General features: G+C 53.1%; 1 protein-coding gene across 1 annotated transcript in view; it reads right to left on the bottom strand.

The window, feature by feature from the left end:
- The window catches only part of PLXNA1 (plexin A1), a 121,453-nt gene that overhangs the window by 6,464 nt on the left and 93,300 nt on the right, over nucleotides 1–21,689 (bottom strand). Inside the window, exons 22-30 of the mRNA XM_055708731.1 lie at nucleotides 18,329–18,585; nucleotides 13,991–14,057; nucleotides 8,835–8,981; nucleotides 7,835–7,994; nucleotides 7,144–7,247; nucleotides 6,576–6,672; nucleotides 5,692–5,882; nucleotides 4,647–4,816; nucleotides 2,914–3,126 (exon numbers count right to left, since the gene is read on the bottom strand). Of these exons, the coding sequence (XP_055564706.1) occupies nucleotides 2,914–3,126; nucleotides 4,647–4,816; nucleotides 5,692–5,882; nucleotides 6,576–6,672; nucleotides 7,144–7,247; nucleotides 7,835–7,994; nucleotides 8,835–8,981; nucleotides 13,991–14,057; nucleotides 18,329–18,585 (1,406 nt within the window). The remainder of the gene's footprint in view (nucleotides 1–2,913; nucleotides 3,127–4,646; nucleotides 4,817–5,691; nucleotides 5,883–6,575; nucleotides 6,673–7,143; nucleotides 7,248–7,834; nucleotides 7,995–8,834; nucleotides 8,982–13,990; nucleotides 14,058–18,328; nucleotides 18,586–21,689) is intronic.

Genomic DNA, 21,689 nt, shown 5'->3' with positions numbered 1-21,689 from the left:
CATGCCTTCCTTGTACTTCTCTGATGGTTGCTACCAGCAGGATACTACCTTACATTTCCTAGGACACCTTAAGATTTGCAGTCCTATCCAACAGCTGCCTTGCTGATATGCTCAGCAAATACAGGGAAACTCAGACACAGCTTATATAGTCCAGAATCATAGTGGAAAAACAGAATATCCAAGAGATATTCATCAAACCCCATCAAGATCAAAGCCACAGCATCCCATTACAGCAGGAGGGTTACATCAAGCAGACACACCAGTGGACTGGCGGCTGAGGTCCTTTTGGAAATCAGGGTGGTGTCCACAAGCCTCTATTAAAAAAGAAACCCTACCCACAGCAAACGAGGCCTGGCCACTCGCACCACCTGGAAATACAAAGTGCCAGTCTCTCCCAGGTTCGCTTTACTGCTGATGACTCCTCAGTCGGTGAAGTTTCTGGTAGAGTGATTAGCATCATTAGCATCATCAGCTGAACGCTGAGATGGAACATGGCTGAAGCACTTGGCTAGGAGCAGATGGCAGCAAGACCACTTGAGGAGATGAATACGAGGATCCACTCCATCCCACCGCACTGAACTCAGCTAGTGATAAAATACTTGGGCTGTTTTAACAAGGAGGCTCATTCTCAGCCAGAAAATTATGCGAAAGATTTCCCAGATGCTGCCAAGAGAGCAGTGGCCTGTGGTGAGGACCTCTGACTAAACCAGGCACCAGGAGATCTGCTATGCCGCTGAAGAGATCACCCCCAGAGTGACATCTCCTAAAGCTGACACCACTTCTACCTGTGCTGAGGAGTATTAGGGACAGTACACCCAATCTTCTCAGTTCCAGCCAGCTCTGGTTAGCAATGAAAACCCCCAGAGATCCCCCTCACCACCCTTTAACCCCACAGGTGAAGACCCCTGTGGGGAGGGACTTGGAGATGAACGTACAAGGGAGATGTGCTGAAGAAGAAAGCTTTTGTGGCTACCACAGTAGGATGTCCAGGTAACATACAGAACTTTTACATTTTGGGGTTTACTATGACACAAAGGCTGGCAGGAAACCATCGCTTTTCAAGACAAGGGCGTGTGGCTCGTGCAGCCCAAGATCCCAGTCACACCTACCATTTCCAGAGGACACCTACCCCAGCCGTGACCCTGGCTGCAGCCCCCTTGGGTTTTCTCCAGGCTCCCCACCTCCCAAGCCCTTCACCAGGCTATTTCTCCTCAGACTGGCAGGATGCCCTTTGTTCAGCTGGTGCCTGAACCCCGGCGGCAGACAGACCTGTCCCGGTGGGACACGCCGTCCCACTCAGCCACCCTCGCAAGGCTCCCATCTTGCCTCTGCAAAGCTTTGTGACAATCACCGTGCCACAAGCCAGGAATGCTGACTACACTGTAAATCCCCGCAGCAGAGGAGCAGCAGGAGACGCAGTCACACCCTGCGCAGGGCAGCTCTGCCCCTGCTCAGCTGCTTCTGGGACTGTACTGGTGGTAAGTGGTGGCAGGAACATCCATCAGCGGTGAGATGTCCCACCTCCTCCCCAGGGACACAGCATGCCTAGACCAATGCTTAAGTCTGGAATGGTCTTACACCTTTTCTTTTCCAGACACACGCACAGCTGAATATTTTTGTCATAGAGATGGCAAGGTCAGAGAAATTCACTTTATGAAGTTTGTGATGTTCCTGTGGGACCCCACTCCAAAGCCCCCCTCCAGCCCGCCGCCAAGAACTTCCTCCTATTACAATGCAGCTCATCACTCATTTCAGCCATCCTGTTTCAGGGGCACCTTTTCTTCTGATCCAAGCCCTACCTTCCTCGAGGGAAGAAGCTTGTCTTTGTACCTGCCTGCAAAGCACCAGGCATGCCAATGGCATGACAAAAGTAACTGTGTACAAGTCAGTATCCAAAAGACGATTTAGGCTACAAAGTCCCATGTTTGCAAACGAGAGAATATGACCTTTATTGTTGCCTGGACACCTTTCATTTGGTTCACCCTGTAACCAGTCTAGATGCTGAAAAAGGGAAAGGTCCTCAGTTTAAAACAAAAGAAACACAAAAAGAGCATGACCTACAGCACTACGTATCAGCACAAGGGGAAAGTTGCATCAGCAACCTGAAACCTGCGATTGCTTAAGCTTGATGAAGTCCCACTACACAAGACAGCAACATTTTAACAGCAGCTCTATTTGGAGGGCTTTGGAGGACATCTCCTAGGTTTCTCTCCCAAAAGGATAAAGCTAAACACAGCATTATGCCTGAGTGCATCAATTTGCAATCAGTAGCATTCAAAACCTGAACCTTTAACACCGCATTAATTCAGCAGGACAGAAGGATGTCTCTCCTCAGCTAACAGTGAAGGTGGAGGGTGTCGGAAGGAGTCAGGGGACCTGCTCCTCTCCCTGCTCCTCGGCACAGCGACAGCAGCCTGAGCACTGCCTCAGAGCATGTACTCTCACCAGGATCCCAGGCGAGATGTACTGATGGATGAGAGATGGGAAATGCTAATTTTCAACCATTTCAGCAAAACCTGCGCGTGTTGTCGTGGTACAAAAAAGGCACTTCTCTAGTCCAAGGCTGACTTCTCGCTGCTCTCCAAAAGCAATCAAAGGAACTGTTAGTAATTCCCTAGCACAGACCAAGTTTTTACAACAGAAAACATCAGAAAACCTAAAAGTGGAGGTTGCTTTTAGCACCCCTTAAGCAAGTCATAAATGGCTGTCAAACAGTCATTGCAAACTCATTCCAGGAGACAATCGCAAGAAAGCATCATCTCCCAAACGAGAGGATTACCTTCTGCAAGTGTTAGTACGGTCCCTCTTCAGAGAGCTGCCAAGGATTCCTCCCAATGACCCCAGTCCCCACACCCACGTACATCCACTCTAATTCCTCCAGGTGAAGCAGGAGGTATTTCCAAGTGTACTCACCTTTCTACCCAGCTCTTGTAGTTGGGGATGTCCTTGGCATACAGTAGTTTGTTGGAGGGAGAGTCTTTTCCTAGCTTGTGCTCAGAAGTTGAGCAGGAGTCCATGAATGTCTGTGCCACCACGGATAGGCAGGCATCAGTAATACTGTTCTTGTGAATGTCGAACACAAACTGGGGGTTCTTAATCACATTCACCCAAAAACGTAGAGGTAGACTGGGGGGATGAAGGAAACAGGAGTCAGCACCTGAACCAAGCCCTACAGGGCAGCTGGAACACACATGCACCTCCAGTCACGGAGAACGGGCTCCCCATGACCCAGCACTGGGCAGGCTGCTTTTCCCAGCACCCCAGGAATGCAAACGTCCTGGGGTAAACGGCCATTGCCCTGCGCCCAGCCCCACATGGCCACAGCTCTCAGTGGAGAAATTCCTCAGCACCGCCAACACCTCCAAAGGCAAACCAGGGCAGCACAGATCTGCAGTTTCTCCAAGATTCCGCTCATTGAAAAGCCCTTGCTGAGCCCATGGGCCAAACCAGGCAGGGTCCCCTTCTCTTGCATCAATAATCCCTTCGAATTGCACAGCACGGCATTTCACACATCTCCCACGGTCGGAGGAGGGAATTAACTGGACTCCTCAAGGGATTCATTAGCACATTCAACACCAGAGGAGAATTTAGGCAGCCTCAGATGCTGGAAATAAAGCTCTCAGCTGTACAGGCAGCGGGTCTCCTGGCCAGTCTCCGACTGGATGTTTGCTGCATGCGACACACATGCCACCCTCCCTGGCTCCATTTCCCAATCGTGCTGCCCCTCTCCTCTCCCAGGAGCATCTCAGGGACTCCCCCCATCAGAAAGCCTCTCCGCTCTGTCATCCCTCAGCACCACACCCAGTGAATGCTTTTATCTTAGACAAAACACACTTCATTCCCCAGGATTTTCCTAATGAGGATACTGGGTGCATGTACATATTTTATTCGTGAAGGGAATGGCCTCAAGAAGCTCCACACATTGAATTAGCGCCCAGCGATAAGCACAGGCATTAGTATGCAGCAGCCTGCATGCCCAGCCCCTGTGGAGTAGGGTTTTTTTTTCGGTTTTTTTTTTTTTTCCCCTCCTTTGCCTTTCGCTCCTTCTTTTAATATAGAAAGCTGGGTTATAAATCAGTTCCACGCACTTCCGTGCTCTCACATCTCCATTTAAAAATGTTTCTTTTCCTGCCCTGCTAATTGCCAACAGTTACTGAACTCCACAAAAGCAATTTGGCTGCCATTTAACAAATGCCAGACACGGGAGCGTACGTACCCGTCTCTAGTAACGGCAAGATCAGAGAGATGAAATCAGTGAGGCAGCAGAAAAGAAAAATGCTGAGGGGGGGCTGCATGCTCAGCTGGGTGGTGGGAAGGAGCATGGAAACACCTTTAGGACAGTGGGGATGAGGACTGGGGTGGTTGCCCAAGGAGGGCTGGGAAGCGAGGAACCAGCCCCCGGCCACCGCAGCCATCGGGGGATGCGTGGGGCCTGGGAAGGGCTGAGGGAGCACCGCATTCCTGGGATATTTTCTGCTGCAGGAAGGCATGCAAGGGATTTACCCACACCAGAAATACAGAGATATGGGCCTCTCTTGTCCTGGATCGCTTCCAGGGACATATTTCTGCTCCCCGTGGGAGGGGTTGGAAGCAACGTAAGCTGTGATATCGTTAGCCCCCGCCACCCCAGTGCCCCTCTCCATTACCAGTTACTCTTCCAGGTGTGCCTGACATCGTAATCATTGATCTGATGCTTATCAGCTTGTTCATCCAGGAAATCAAACATGTATTTGATGGCAAGGGGCAGCGCGCTCCCACGATGTGCTGTGCTGAAGATGGTCTCAAACAGGTCATCCACGAATTTCTGCAGGGTGCCCTGAAGAGGAGAGGGAGAGAAGGCTGCTCAGCACCGCTCAGCGCCAACAGAGAGATAAGCCTTTAGCTAAAGGTCGGCCCTTAAACCAATTTCACTTCTATTCCTACCACCTGGAAAAGAAGCACAGTACAGTCTGTGTAACCCTACTGGTTCTCAGTGGTTTATACTGGGGAACAGACACTGCAGTGGTATCTCCTTCACCGCTTGATCTGGCACACTAAAAGCATATAAATAAAAACACCATACAGAGCAAAACCCAAGTGAATGTATGCCATATCATAGTCCTTTTTGGGTCCCATTAAGGTACCCAAGATCCGATGACAGACATCACTGAACAAGCTCTGGTTCCACCAGGCAAGAAGCCAAGTTACAGAGGAGGTGGCTGAGCCCAGTCCCTGCAATCCTGAGCCAGCACCTTCAGCACAGCCCTCTGCTCCTCTCTGGGGACATCTCAGACACGCAGCATGTGCTGAGGAAAGTGGAACAGCCTGTGACGCCAAATGCCCCGGGTAATTACCCTTCTCACATCACTGATTTTGCAGCTTTATCCCAAACACCAAAGGGGATGAGGCGCCCGCCCCAGGGCACCTCTGGTTTGCAGTCCAGCAGCTGCTCAAGGATACAGGGAATAGTAAAAAAGCCAAAGAGTGCAAGAAGCAAACAGGAAAATCCACTCAAGGGATACTCACTGAGGGTTTTAACACACAAAAACATCACTTCAAGCTCAGGAAAGAGACCAAGAGAGTAGCTGCTCCTGCGCTGAAGCAGAAGGCTAATAAAAAAGCAGGGCTTACCACTTCTGGACAACCCAAATCACTACCCTTCCCACTCAGATGTAAAAAGCCAGGCAGCAGCTCTGCAGCCCTGGGTCATACCTTAGTGGCTAACAGGCGGGTCAGGTAGATTTCGGAGACCATCTTGCTGCCCCGGTCACCCTCCCGCTGGTCCATGTGGTCGTGGTTTTTTACCAGGTGCCAGAGCTTGGTCCCACTCTCCAGGTCAGGGGTGATCATGGGGGTCCGTGAGCGCAGGCTGTCCGGGCTGCTGGCTGTCCGCAGCATGCTCTCTGCAAGCACCGAGCAGAGCGGGACACTCGTACCCTGCCCACCTCCGCCTCGCCACCAGCCCCATCGTCCCCCTTCCCTCCGCACGTTACGGCTGTGAAACAGGAGCTTTGGGATCCAGCCCCTGCAGCCACCATGGACCAGGAGCTCTGCTAGGACTGTCATCGCAGTCTGCCAGGCTACATGCAAGACATGCAAGCCTGGCTGACGTACAGGGGCCAGGAGCACTGTGGAAGGGACTCTGCAGAAGCCTGTCCTGCTCCCAGCGCACAGGTGCTGGGATTGCAGATGGCTCCTGTGTCAGTCTGAGCTAACCACACTGTTCCCTTCCAAACCAAGGCTGAAGTATGCTTGCCAGCGTGTTTGCTGGAGTCCTCAACTTTGCTCATTTAAGTGCAAAGTGCCTCTGTGCCTATTTTGATTAGAATTCAGGGGAATAAAAAGAGGGATCACCTTAGCAGCAGCCATCTGACACACGTCTCTCCCTGGTATCTGACATTGCAAAGAGAGGTGGCTCTGAGGGCATCTGCTCTCCAACACCAGAACAAATACAGTGGTACAGGACAGCCAGGGTTTTGAAGGACCTTGTTCACGTGAGCCACTGTTACAATCGCCCGCCCCGTGCCTTGGTCTGCAAGCCCAGCCCAGTGCTGCCTCCCGTGCCAGCACAGCGGAGGATGCCCCTGAATGCTCACCGTATCTGCTGAGGGACTTGGTGAAGGTGGAGGAGTTGGAGATGTTGTACGCAGAGTTCTGCTTGGGCACCAGGGCTACTGAGGAGCCGTCTGTCACCTGAAGGCAGAGATAGCATGAGCAGGCTGCGATACTGGAGAGGCACAGGAGGAACAGCCCCACAGCAGGGAGAAACCAGCCCAGGGGTGAAGCTACGCTGCGCATCACCCCAGGAACGCCCATCCCCAGCAAAGGAGACCTACATAGCTACCTCTGCGAAAGCTCGGGCAAAGGGGTCAGAACAGGAACACGCCAGACAACTTGGCACGAAAATGGTTAAGTATGGTTGGAGCAGGAAACAGCCTCTACGAGTCCCAGAGATGCCCCATTTAGTGCTTCCTTGAACGGAAGGACCATAAACATGGGGCACAGACACAAAAGTGACTGCAGAGCTCCTGGCCATGCCCCTGCATGAGCAGCATGGTCTGGAGAGCTGAGCCCAGGCCCTGGCCAAGCTGAGGAGGGAGAAGAGATGCTCCAGCTCAAAGCAGCTGGTGACTGCTCAGTGCTTTCCCCCATGGACAGCCTTACCTGGTAGTGGGCCAGGGTGTTTAGCCTCTTCCAGTCATTGTCAATCTTTGTGGTGACATCTTCGTCCTGCAGTATGATCCGGGCCATCCTGCCCTGCCGCCACTCTGTCCCCATGAGGGAGAAGGGCTCGTGGTTAGAGGGTGACAGGAGCACGAAGCCAAGAGCAAGGGTAGGAGCACAGTCTGGGCATCAATAAAAGAGCTCTTGCACCACCTTCTGAACCCCAAGATTGATGACTATCAACACGGTGTTGGGCAAAATCTTCTTTCCAAGTACTCAAGGAAAGACAGCATCAATTTGACCCTGGCTACCATTTCCTTTGCTCCTCTCCTCTTCATTCTCCCGCCCCTCCTTTAAGAACAAGACTATTCACGCTGTTCTCACCTACTGCTGGCCTCCTTGGGCCTCAGCCACCTCAAGCCTGCAATCCAGCCCACAGCCAGAGCAGAGGAGGCTCCTCTCCCCATCCTCTCTACTGGTGAGACCCACACCCTCATGCCAGGCGTCCCCACACAGTCAGTGCCACCAGCACAGTACATGTGAGCTGGACAAGCACAAATGCTCTGGTCCTGCCAGGTCCCCGCTCTTATAGGAGATGTGGATTCTCCTGCCTTGAATGGTTTTTTTTTGGCACTTTTGCTCTTAGTCACATCCCTGCTCCCCACAGGGAAGTGCCTGGCCTCTCCCTTACCCAGGTCCATGTCTCCGGCTTTGGGTCGCTGGGAATAGGGCACCCCCTTGTAAACAGCGTCCAGCAGCTTCTCTTTCACCTGCGTGATGGTGTCGCAGTTCAGCACCTTGACGGGGATCTCCGGGGCGTTCTCGTTCTCTGGGTTCACGCAGTTGAGGGTCTGCACAGCACAGAGGGGCAGAAAGACTCGAGCTAGAGGCTGTGACGCGCTGGCTGCAAAGGCAGGTCCAAGGACACAGGGCTACAGCTGCCTAGAGGCCATGTCTTCTCCCCTCCCTGGCCACTGCCGAACTGCAGCCACATGGCACGTTCCTGCTCCCCCTTTCTCCCCACCTCTCCCTACCACTCTCAAATCTCCAGCTATTCCTAGAAAGGCAGCACAGTGTCAGTGAAGGAATCCTGGGCCAGCAAACCATGCCGAACTCACTACAACCTGTCTAGCCTGAGCAATGCCCAGGCATACTCCGCCCCCTCCCAACCCCACCTTGGTGGAGATGGAGGTGGTGAAGGACCAGCTGCGGCCTCAGCCAGGCGAAGGGCCCGGCTTATCATTCAGCTGGGCAGAGGAGATGTCTGATATGGAGGAAGAGAAGTATCTCTACATCTCCTGCAGTAATCTCAAGGATCTGGCTTTGATGTCCACCCAACATGAGCCACTGGTTGCTCCCAGGTAGCATGTGCTCAACAGCATCTCTGGCCCTGTACCTGTCAGGGCTGTGGGGTTTGCTGGGAGAGGGGTGGAGGGGTATTCAGTTCGTGTTTAGCTTTCTCAGTTCCATGGCAAGAGCAAACCTTGCCATGCAAAGGCCCCTTTTCTGACCCTAGCCGAGATGGGTGCCACACCGACAGAGCAAGAGGCACCCCAAGGATGCCAGAGGGAAGAACAAGAGACAAACCACTCTCTGGAAAATACTTTGGGTGCCTCCAAGATCTTGTTCAATAGCTGGACCTAGCAGTCCTGGCAAGCACCAGTACCAGTGAGGCTTCCACTTGCACTAACCAGCATTTTGTAGTCAATCTGCTGCCGGATAAGCTTGTCTTCACTGAGGGAGTAGCGAGCCTCTCCTGTAATGGCATCAATGGGTCCCTTCTCCATCTGTTGCTTGATGGCGCAGTAGAGCATGAAGAGTGGTTCCCCAGCACACTCCTGCGGGACAGGGGATGGAGGAGAGGGAGAGAGAGGGGTGAGAAGGTGCCAGGCACCAGCTTTGCCTTTCAAGAACCACCACTGTGTCAGGAGCCTGCTGTGGCCCTGCAGCGTCGAGCCCCATACATGGCTTTGTAGTCTCCAGCCCTTTGTCACAACTGCAAGGAAGGGGGCACATGGCAAAATTAATCCCATGAAGGAACTTGTTCTTTCGTTCCAAGCCTGCTGGAGGTTGTTCCCTTGTCTACCAACCCCTAGGCTCAGCTTCCCCAAGTTTCCAGACACTCTCTGGTGAATTCTGCTCATTCTACAGGCTAAAAATGAGCTACAACGGTTAAATTCAGGGCTAGTGAAGAGCAGACTGAGTCTGGGGACCCTGTGCATGGGATACAGCCTATCTTTCGAGCTGGCCCAGCCAAGCACCTGAGGACTGGAAAGAGCACGATGCAGTGGGACAGCCTGGGGACTCTTGCCCAGGTATCATGATGCAGTTCTGCCATCTGCCAGGAGCCCAGTCCCACATGACAGAAGGTCAGAGGAGGTTTCCCCACGACAGCTGGTCACAGGGATGGAAAAGAAAGAGAGCAACTCTCTGACAACCCTACCCCGAGTCTCCAACTGATGGAGGGGGCAAGGTAATGAGGTTTCCTGCAGTTAAACCATTTGCTACCTACATGTCCCCACAGCCAAACCCCTACAGTCAGAACCAGCTTTAGCCACCAGCCAGAGCCACATCAGCTTCTATCTCACAAGTGGGAGGGAGGGAGAGGGAAACTGGACCAGACGCTTCCCCCAAAGTTGCTGGATGCTGGAACTGCAGCAACCCAGGAAAAGCAAAGGACCTGCCAAGGTTGGAGGCACCAACCAGCCTGGAGCCATGAGTTGGTGTAGGGGGCTGGAAGTGGATGCTTCCCTATCACCCAGGGCCTCTTCCCTGAGCTGCATCACAATGAGCCCTTCCAGAGACAGGCGTTAGCCCTAACAGAGAGAAAAGGGTACCGCGGGAGCAGAGGGAACAAGGAGAAGTCCCAGCAGATTTTACCCCACCAGCCCTCGTCCTCCCTCCCAGCCGCCTCACAAATAAATTGTACTTTGGTGCAAAGTGCGGCTGCTCTCCTGTCACCATATGCTGTTAGCATCTCGTTAGCATCTGTGGTAATTAAAGAGACAGCTGCTAACGAGCAGGAACAGGCATACATCATCCCCAGACCTTCCGACAACATGCCTGTCTTTGAAATTATATTTCATTTGCAAATTTGGCTTCATTAAGTCAGCTTGGAAAAGTGTGAGACCCAAGGTGGGTGCCACACTGTGCATTACCAGCTGCCCGGCAAGGCGGGAGTGCCAGGCTGGCCGCAGAACGGTGAGTCCCCGGGGGCTCCCACAGCATCCCGAGCCCACCCCTCCAGATGCGGTGGAAAGACTCAAATTGCTTCTTTCAGTTGCTTGTAAAAACTCCTCGTAAAACTTCCAAGTCTGTGGAAGTGGCATGGATGGAGGATAGCTTGGAGCAGGACTCCTGCTCACAGCTGGCATGCTGCTCCCATCTCAGCCCATAGATTTCCCTTCTCCAGAGAGACGTCTGCTGCCCACCAGTCTGCAGCTCCGCACCCACCTCTGGGGATCCCCAAGAGCAGTGGGTACAGCCCTTCCCGCACTGGTGGCCTGGTTGCACTCCAGGCATCACAGCGTCACCTCCTCTGCTCCTCGGTCACTGCCTGGGCTGATGGGGAATAAATCTCTTTTTGGACATGTAGATTAGAGCTGGTCCTATGACCTCCCCAGAAGGATGGAGGCATCAGTGGTCCTGGTGATGGGTACATCACTCCTCCAGCACCCATGCAGGGTTCTGGGGGCTTCTGTGTGCTGCAGGATCCTGGTCCCCTGTCGGGTGACCTTTCAGGCACCTTAACGTCAACTGAAAGAGCCCCTCTGCCCTGTCCCTCTGGCTCTGCACATCCTTCACGTTGCAGCTTGGCTACCCCACCTGTTCCAAATGTGGGTCCCACCCTTAAAATGCAAAATCTCACTCCCAGCCTCACTGTCCCCAGTGGCTCTTAGGGACTGGAGCCACGATGCTGCCGTGGGTCACAGCTCCCGGAGCCACTACAGATGAGGACAGTTTAGGGCTCTTCCCTGACAGACACCAACAAAACGAACAGGGACCATAGAAAGCAGCACTGGGTAGTTGCACCGATATGGCCTCCATTGGGTGGGATACAGGAGGGGACAGCTGAGATAGGGCCGAGCGGCCCCTCAGGTTGATGGAGGGCAGCCTGCTGCCCATACGCAGCCATGTCCCCCGCTGCCAGCCCTGACGCAGTTTGCTCATTGCTGGGGGCCTGAGGGAGGGGGGCTTTGCAGGGGGTGGTATCCGTGCGAGCCGAGCTGGAGGAGGCCAGCTGCAAACACCCTCCTACACGCACGCACTGGTACCTCAGGAGCAGGCTGAGGCAAGCCAGCGAACGCTCAAACTGTCTTATTGACTAGATCTAGTTCATCAGGCACCTAATATTGTGCATTTTTCAGCACTTGTCTCGATTTATCCCTCTCCGTTTCCCCAGGGTGTCTCATTAAGAGTCTGATAAATGCTACTACAGGGTCTCTGTGAAAGCGCCAGCCCGCGATGGCTCCCCGTGCTGCTGGCCCTGGGCGGGGGCGGCTGTCCTGCCCCTGTCCCCATCCCTTGCCCCAGCACATCGTGGCCATGCGATGCCAACCACCCGGCCCTGCTCTGGGCAGGTTTGCTGAGAGCCGATCTGGCAGCTGGGCACACATCTGCCTGCCTCATTTACGTGCACAATTACCACGGTTTGGTGCAGTTTCCCTGCTGGCAAACTGTCTGCTGTGATACCTCTCTGTCTACTCTACGGGTTTCTCCTGCTTTTGATGCCACCTGTGATCCTCACTGCTGGGAGGCAGGTGGAACCAGCCCCATGGGTCTCCTCTGGTGGGACCTATCCAGGAGAAGCAGGAGCACAGCCTCAAGTCTTCCAGTCTAATTCAAGTGACCCAAGCAATGTAGTTTCAGTCACTTCCCCAGGGAGATGATCCCCAGCGTAACAAATCTCACAGCCAGCGGGTTTATCCAGGCCCTCCACATATGTTCCTCCTGTAATGGTGCATCTAAATCAGACTTCTCTCTCCTGCTGCTACCACTCAGAGACCAGAGGCGTTTTCCCACACCAGAGCCATGGCGTAGTCAAGGACTTTATAAAAAGGCATTGCCCTGGTCCCATCCTCACATCTCTCTCCCATGCCATTCCTCACCCTCAGACCTGCCCCGCACGGGTGATGCGCCTGGACGCCTCTCCGAAGGGGGACAGGGCTGTACGAAGACAGATGCAGGACAGTGGTGGCACATGAGCTGATCCAAAGCAGCTTCTGAACAAGGTGAACGTGCCCCTGTCACCTGCCCACATGGCCCAGCCCAATTAGGGACAGGCCAAGGACATCAAGTCACATACATGAACGCAACATCCCCAAACACTGCTGTGGGTGTTCAAAGGCTGCACACTGCGCTTTGCTCAGCCCAAGTCCAACCGTGTCCACTTCAAGGAGCCCTGAGGGAGTTTATCCACAGCAAGAGCTGCTCTTCCCTGTCCCCCTGCAGAGCCCAAACAGCCGTCGGACCGTGTCCTACCCGATCCCACCAGGCACTGCTGCTGCAGGGGCGGAGGGTGGCCCCCACTGAGCAAAGCCCTGGCATGAAGAGGCAGCAGGAGGTTTGACATCTCCCCGTGACCAGCACAGCTTTTCTCCTCTCCCACCCCTGGAAAGCAATCTACGCTCCACGCTACAGCTAGATTTTTATAGATACAGGCTATCCCTCGACAGAGGCAAAAAGCCAAGTGCATGTAAGTGATATTATAAATCACCTCTCGTTGACGATCACTTGAGTTCTGCACAGACTCCTGCTCGCTCTCATCTCTTGGCTGGAAATGGTTCAAACTCTCTTTATCTTAATGAGGGATGAAATTCCACAAAAACGGCTGCGTGCCACCCAGCCTCGCTGCGCTGACGCCAGGCAGGATCCCAAGAAACAACTCTGCTGACTGACAAACCAGAGGCAGGACCGCAGGCACCATTCACCCCACTGGTGTCATCCCAAAGCAGCACCAGGACCAAGCCGGGGGTCCACAGCCTGGAGCTCCAGCTGTGCAACCCCCATGGCCACTGGTGCGGCTCTAGCGGGTAAAAGCACCAGTGCAGATGGCATAAATGTTCTCAATATGGGTTGGATGAACCAGTGGTAAAAACAGCCCTTAGGCTTTGGCATCCTCTTCCGTTAACCTGGTAGAACTGGGAAAAATGTGAATTCAAGCTAACAGGGTCTACACCCTCGTGCACACGTGGTGGAGGGAGCTGTGTCCCTGGCTGCCAACAGGCCCCACGGGGCATCCATCCCCACTGGGGCATCCCCTCCAGAAGGAGGGGAAACAACAGCAGAAGTAGAGATGCCTGGGGGAAATGACTCCCCTGCCATGGAGCATGACGGACCATGGAGTGTCAAAGAGATGAAGGAAAAGCAGCAGCAGCACATGACGAGTGCAGCACATCAAACTACAGCTCAAACAGGCAGAAATATCCTCCGATCAGAGTGATGTCTACAGAAAGACCACTTCCCAGGGCTCTTTCCGCCTGAGCTGCACAAGCAGAGGCAAGGAGGGAGGAATGGAGACCACTCCGAAGGGATTCAAGACTCAGCTGAGCTGCTTCAGATTTATTCTTTCCCTGGGCACCGTTTTTAAAAAGATCTCAAACTCACTACGCATGAAGCAATCCCAGTCTGGATTTCATTTCTCAGTCACAGCTATTTCCCCAAAAGGAGACCCAGAATCGCTAATCACATCTCAGAAAGACGGGATGGGAACGGAGGCCTGGGAAGCGCTCTCTGCTCTGGGAGAGGGCAGCAGTGCTCAGCCCAGGCTTTGGGTACCACGCTGCCTGTCCCTGCAAGGGCCACGGGGGGGGTGGGTGGGGGGGGTGCCACCCCTTCCCAAACTCACCTTCAGAAACTTGTACAGCAGAAACGTGAACCAATTCGTCAGCATCTTCTCTGCCACTGACTCCGTTCTGTAGGGAAGGCAGAGCAAAGCTGTCAGCAGAGGATATTAAAGGTCTCTTATCTCACCCCTCGCCACCTCAGCCTTGGACTGTGGCTAAATTATTTTTGGCTTTAAAAGGTTTTGTCTGGAAAGGCAGGAGCCTCGAAGCAAAGGGGCACAAGCAGACAGGCAAAGCTCTAGTGGGAAAGCCTGCCCATCTGCAAGGCTGAGCCACAGCAACCCCCCAGGAGGGAGAAGCAAATTGGTCTCTAGTGTATTTGGAGAACCAGAGAGAGCTGAGCACAACCTTGTCCCATGGGAAGTCTCACCCAGGGGATGACCAGCTTTCTGCTTCTTTCTGGTACTTTCTACTTCAATGAAGTTTGTTTCTTCCATCGTGTCCCACCGGAACCAGGCAGCTCCCTCCACAGGAGGACCGCATGAGAAACCCAAGCCAGGAAAAATGTCACCAAACCTACCTCGTGCTCCCCAGTTAAAGCACAACCTGAAGAGAAGAGCTGAGGCTGCAAGGCCAAGGCAGATCCTGACCCACTTTCCCACAACAGGAGCAATTCCTCCCACATCACCGTGTGCCTGGATTAGCTGGAAGCCCCTCTCCCCACCTGGAAGCTGCTGCTGACTTCTGCTCCTGCAATGCACTCAGTACCACTATTGCCCTGACACAGCCCCACCAGTACTGAGTGACATGGGACTTCCCTGCAACCCCCAAAGTAGCCCTTGATCTCTACAGCCCCAAAGCCCAGGACCCACAGCAGAACCATCAATACTGCAGGGGTAAAGAGAGTTTTCCCCAGCAGCCTGTGCCAGGTCTGCTCAGGAGGACGCCTGGGGTTTGGCACTCAGCAGTGGTGATGGTGAAGCTTTAGGAGGCCACCCTTGCTCTGCACCCTTGCTTCCCTCCATGCCCCTGCCCTTGGGCCGGCATCTGGGTGGCTCTTGGGCAGGGATGCAGAGCCCTGCAACACAGAGAGGGCACCAGTCCTCTGGGACATGGCCTTGATTAAAGCCACCACTGGATTTATGTCTGGAGACTTCAATCCCCATATGGTTTTGGTCAAACTTATCCCCAGTACTAATTCAGCTGAAAACAAGGGGATTAAAGGAGGAAGGAGTAAAAGCAGTGGCTGGAAGCTTAACGTGTTTTCCAGGCACCTTTGGAGCACTGTGCAAAGACGCTGTGCCAGGCTTAGGATTTAACCCTTCTCTGCCTGCACGGTGGAAATCCCAGGTCTCTGCGTGTCTCCTCAGAGCAGGCTGGCGATGTAGGAGCTTGCGGTGTACAAAGCTGCAACCGCCTGCTCCAAAAGGAGTTTAAAAATCAAGTCATGCCTCTCAGCTTTTGGAGATGCAGTTGAAAGAAGCAGTAAAAACTCCCTTGAGAAAACCTACATATTTCCCCTAGTTCATGCATGGTTCAAATCCAGATGCCACATGCTCCAAAGCAGCATGGCAGGGAAGGTCCACGGGATTCGCCTGTGTCTATTTGGGACCATCACCGTGCAGCATGTGCACGAGGGAGAGCAGGATCCCACAGGATGGGGGTAAGATATGGTGGGTCCAAACAGAATGTGGGAACCTTGGGATGCTTGTATGGCAGGCAGGACATGCTGCACCAGCAGAGGAGAGGGACAGCCTGGCACGAAGGGAGCTGAGGGCAACACATGACCTGGCTGAACCAGGCAGCACTACAAGGGCAACTTAACACGCCTGTCTCTGCACCACAGCCTAGTCTCACTGCTGTAAGATTAAAATTCCCCTTAACACATCCATTATTTTTAAAGTAAAAATGCCAGCCAGCCCCTCGACCCTCTCTGGTTAGGCTTCTTCAGCTTATCCAACCATTAATCATCGGATCAGCCACTTGCGAACACAGATGCTCCTGAAAGCACAAGCAATACGAATAACCTCAGGGACATGGCTGCACTCCTGTTGCAGCAGGGGAATGGATACAAACGTATTGACTCAAGAAACAAAACCCAGAAGGAACCCGAACCTCAGAGCCACTAGAAGGAGTCCCACTGCCCAATGCCATGCCCAGCAGATGGGCCAGGAGCGGTTCCCAATAGCCAGATGGTGGGGGTAGGAAATCCACCTTCCCAGAGTTTATTCAAGCTGACTCAGGGTCGTATGGTCCCTTCCAAGGCTTTCCCTCATCCTAATGGGGCTTAGCCCTTTTTGCCCTCCCTGGAATAGTACAGCTGTCCTTAAACCATTAGGGAACAATAATACCTGAGCCTCCAGGGGAGAGAAGCCTTCCTGCACCCATGAGAAAGATTAATCCATCAAGGGGAAGAAAAAAGGGAGAAGAGAAGGGTTGTGGGGAGAAAGCCAAAGGAGGGGTGGTCTGAAGCTGTTTGGCAGACACCCTCCCCAGCCCCAGACCAGGTTCTTTGCTGACAAGCCTGTAACACTCATCTGAAGTGCCACCACCCAGGCTCTGGTGGATATTTGTCTTTATCCACGATAGAGCCAGATGCCACAGCAATGGGGAGATTATCCAATAACAAAATAAATAAATAATAGCTCTATCCAGTTAGATCGATGTTAATCCAGCTGCCCTGGGTGGTAAGCACACTCTCACACCCAAGAGCAGAGCTAATCAAAAGGATAAAGCAGCACAGCCCTCAGCACCGGTTGCTCTGTGCTGCAGTTGCAGGGAGAACAAAGTATTTTTGTTAAATATCATAGAATCACAGAAGCACTGCTCAGGGAGGCACAAGCAAGGTACCAGCCAGGGGACCTCGTCCCTCTCCTAAGCCTCCTGCAGCTCCACCTGCAACGGGTCCTCGAGCTCCGCGGCTGGGGACCGATGGTCCTGGGGCTGCTGGCTCCCTCCATGCTGGTGGAGGCTGGGCTCTGCCCCTGTGCTGCTCCCACGGCTCCGCCACTGCAGCTGCCGGCCTCCCCACACCGCCTTTTATTTATATTTTATTGATTTACTTCAGGAGATGGAAATACAGTTTAAATATTTCAGTGGAACTTGATGTCATGGAGGGACGATAAGAAGGGCAGAGCCTAAGGATGCACTCAGGGAACAGGGATGGGGGACAGGGCTTGGCACCTCCAAGACCCATCCCTTTCCCAGCCAGCCACAGCTCTGCACTGCACCCCGTCCCTGGCACTTTGCTAATTAGGTGCTCTGAAAAATTAAGGGCACCCTTGTAATGTGATAAATGAAGCAGAGAGTAAGAAAGCAATGTGCTTAGAGAGACTGGCCAAGGGAAGGTAGCAGAGATCTAACTTGGACCAGCTCACATCTGCGTCTTCTCCAGGCATCTTCCCAGGGCCAGGCACACAAAGCCCAAAAGGCTTTGACTGGTCTGGGCACGGCATGCACGTTGGTTGACGTCTGAAATATGGTTTGGTTTTCTTGAGCCTTTCTGGTGACATGCCAGTCCCATGGCTCTCAGCCATCCCTGCATCTCCGCGGGAGGCTGGTGGCAGCGGGCTGGGGGAGGCAGAGGTGGGGAGGCACGGCAAAGCGTGTGATGGGAGAAGATGGCACAGAGGCCCTCGAGCTGGGTTGGTGGAGCTTATTAATTGTTTTTGTTCAGCACTTGGTGTATCTTTCAATATTCATCAGTCCGTGATGAAGGAGAGCTCAGAGCTATCGTTAAATATTGATGGGCCAGGCAGACTCACGGCAGGGCTTGGCAGGCTGCCTCCTGCCTGCGCTTCCCCCTGGCCCCGGCGAGACTCCCAGCTTGTGAAGATCCGCTTGGCTTTCCCAGGAAAACCTCCATGTGCCTGGCAAGGTGGGCAAGCCCCGAAGAGGCAGTGGGAAAAGGAGGACTCTTGCCTGCTGCCAGCCGCAGAGGCACCCATGTAGCAAGGCAGCTGCCAGGCAAGAGCTGCCCCACATGCTGAGAGGTGCGGGGGACTGCCTGGTCACCTGGCGAAGGGAAGGCAGGTGGGAGCATCACTGTGGCAACATGCAACAGCGCTTGACACCAGAGTGCATCCTCCCGGCACGAGTCTGTGCAGCTGGCGGCATCTTGCTCCCTGCTTCCCAGACAACAGGAACGCACAAGGGCCAAACCAGAGTGAGAACAGCCCATGGGCGACTCCTGACTTCGTGGGTCCAGGTGGTCTTACATCCCTCTCACACTTGCACACAGACAGGCAAGGAAGTTGGCCACAGACCCTATGCCAACACTGCCACAAGCTGACACCAAAGCCATCACTGATGGCATCCCTGAAGGACACTGGCTCCTGTCCACATGCTTAGAAGAGCCTGGGCACTGTCCCACAGCTCCAACATCTCGGATGGTCACTCACCTCCGCAAGAGCAGCTTGGGATGGTTCTTACTTTCCAGGTTCTTCTCGATGAGATCGGAGAGGAGCTGCTTCAGCACACCTGTGGCATACTCCATCTCACCCTGCAGCGCTGTCATGATGAGGGAGGCCACGTTGCCACGATCCCGCATGGAGAAGCTCCGCTGAGCCTCCAGAGTGCGGATGAATGTTAGCAAGAAGTGCTTCTTGTTCAGGAGCTGCCCAAAGAGAGTCAAGGACTTCTCCACATTTGCCTGAACCTGCAAGGATAGAGCAAAGCTGAGAGATGGGCACAAGGGGGAGGGGCGACAAGAAGAAGGTGGCTGGGCTGCACAAGACCCTGGATTCACCCTCATCCCCTGAGAGGAAAGGATGAAAAAGGGTCAAAAAGCAGCTGCATTTGCTCTCTCCATACTACCAAGCTTCCTCTTCGGTGATCAGCCTCAGCACCCTCTAGAAGTATTATCTAGTTGGTAATATCCCAGCATTAGGTTAACACAGTGATGTATATATGTATATACATACACACACGCTTCCGTACAAAGACTCTCTCCCACGTGTGTGCAAGCACATACACACACTTCCCTCCTGTAAACAAACACTCTTTCTCTCCCAAACATACACACAAATTCTAACTTTCAATCTCAGCTAACAAGCAGCTTGATTCCCACCCAAGTCACTGCAACACATGCTCTGGGTATTGCACAGAAAGCAAATAAAGCCACAACCCTCAGCTCCGCCAGCAGCAAACCCGCCTGGTTTTGGGGGGCTGGTTTTCAGACAGAGAAGCAAACAGCAGAAACCTGGCTCTGCACCACTCCAGACACAGCCTGAAATATTCCTTTTCCTCTTGAGATATATGAAGGTGTATTCCTGGGCATACTTGGCCACATAGGATCCCGCATGGATTAGGCTGGGATGCTTTCACCCCTGCACTGCCATCATCAGCCCAGCTCTGATCAGCCCTGACCTCAGAAATGAACATTTTTACAACAACATTTTTCTCATTGGAAAAGATGTTTTCCTCTGAATAAAAGCTTTGCTGTGGTAAAACATCCGTTTTATTTTATTTATTTTTCCCCCCTCCTTCCTGATTGGTAGAATAAGTGAAAAATTTCATTTCACGTCGATATTTGGAGACAAAACAACACTTTTCATTTCAAAACACCAGCTCAAAATGAAGAACAGGGTTTTGACACATCAAATCATTTCACTTCAATCAAAACTTTGGATCAGCACTCTTCAGTGAAATTCCTTGCAGTTGTAACTTCCTCCTCCAAAATACTCTTTCCCACTGGACAAAAACCTCATTTTCTACCCAGTCCTTGTCAATTCTGCAATACAAGTTCCCATGTGTCACTGTCACCCTCGTTACCCAGGTGGGTGGGAATGCCTGCCCCAGAGCATCCCAGAAGGGTGATGGGACAGTGACAAAGTCTCTGCCCCCATCCTCGGGGTTCCTCTCATGGACACCACGCAAGCAAGCACGTGGCTCAATTTCCCTTACTGCAGGTCAGAGGATAATGTCCTGCTAGGAACAGAAATGCTTTACATTATGTTTTCCCAGAGTCCCCCCCCTCCAGACTACATGGGGACCTCAATGCAATGATGCTGGTAACTCAGGCAGATGCCCGAGGTTCAGCAGCATCAGCTGCTCCCTGCGTGGATGCAGAGATGCCAGTTGATTCCTCAGCATGGGAAGACCCAATAGCTGGCTAGAGCACAGTGGCTGTGCTGGAGACCCACCAGTAAAACTGGGGCAGAGGGAGACATGATGTATTCCCCACCCCTGCACGTTGCTGGTGCTTTTGCAGCCAAGACCAGGCAAAGGAGACCACAGGACAAGAGGCTTTCTCCCTTTAGCAGAGCAACAGGATCTCGTTAAGATGGGAAATGGATCCTGCCCAACAGTGACCATCCCACTGGAGCCTTGGCAGGGAGCACAAGAGGACACGAAATCCCCATCACAAGCAGCACGGCCATGCCTTAGCCCCCCACATGCCTGTCACCTCCCTGGGCCCCCGTGTACAACTTGCTGATCATTAGCAGAAATAAATGAACAATACTGAATTAAATATTTAATCAGGCTTAAATTCGCACAAAGCAACAAACCGCTCCCCCAAAATCTAAAGTGAAAGGGAGCTGGTACCGACAGCCCAACGCTCGCTGCAGATTAGCGTGTGCGTGAGCAAGTGCCATTTCCTTCCCGTCACTTGCAATAGCTAATGTTACACTCTGAGAAAAGAGACAAATAAAAGCAAACCTGATTAAATTATATGAAGCTTACACAACTGTAGTTGCTTTATTTAATCTCTTTTGGGGATTTTTTTATTAATTTTTTTTTGCTCCTTTGAAACTTTAACCCCTTGTTTCCCAGGCCAGGCTGAGCTGGTGTTCTGTCTGAAGTGGGATGTTTTGAATTAAAAGCTGGAAGTGGACGAACTCCCACCCAGCCCACCGCAGCCAATGCAAAATTCCTCCTCTGATACCCTTTTTGATACCCTTTTCACCCCTCTTTCTTTAGGGAAAATCCTTAAGAGCAAGAGCAGAGGCGAGAGGAGAGCCAGGCTTTGCAAAGGCAGGAAGGGCTGTGCCCCAGGGAGGGCTCGCTGGAGCCTGCTGCAGCTCTGAGCATCCGGAAACCCGAGCTGCAAGGGGAAATCCATGGAAACAGGTCCCCACCGCCCTGCGGAGCTGGGATTAGGGACCACGGAGCAGGCAGAGGGCCAGGGCCCCGTGCTGTAGCCATGCTGGTGTACAACACCAGCACGTGCACTTGCAGTTGGTAAGAGCCTGTTGTGTTGTAATTAGTGACCGTGCATCTTGCACCAGGGCCAATTACTCCTCCTAAACACATTGTGAAGCCCACGTCGACATTAATTACTGTGCTGGGTCAGCAGTGAGGGGAAGCTAAGGTCACCCCCCCCTTTCTCTAATCAAGAGCGGCCTCAGCAGCCCAGCAAACGAGAAGCCAATTGCTGTGCAATTGCACGCACTAAATTAAACAGAGGTGGGGAGGCCGGGAGAGGAGAGGGAGCTGGTTTGGGGAGCAGGGGAAGGATGCCAAGGATGGGTTCTGCATGGGGAAATGGAGCCAAGCAAGCAGGCGATGTTGGACAAGCCTGCTAGAAATGAGCGGCCGGTCAGGCATCAAACAAACCCAATTGGATAAAGCAAGTGCTGTAGAAAATTACAGCAGCAATGATATTAATATAAATATTGACATTAATGTCAGAGAGCACAGTAACCATTCGGCAGCCGGTCCGCATTCGCGCCGACTGCTGCCCAGCAAGATGCTCTTTGCTGTACCACACCAGGCCAGCATCAACCAGAGCATCCCTCCAGCCCGATGCCTGGGGCACAG

Source organism: Falco cherrug, chromosome 4 (genome assembly GCF_023634085.1).
Source record: "Falco cherrug isolate bFalChe1 chromosome 4, bFalChe1.pri, whole genome shotgun sequence".
Lineage (NCBI taxonomy): Eukaryota > Metazoa > Chordata > Aves > Falconiformes > Falconidae > Falco > Falco cherrug.
Note: the sequence above shows the minus strand (reverse complement) of the source record. Positions and strands in the feature narration are given on the sequence as shown.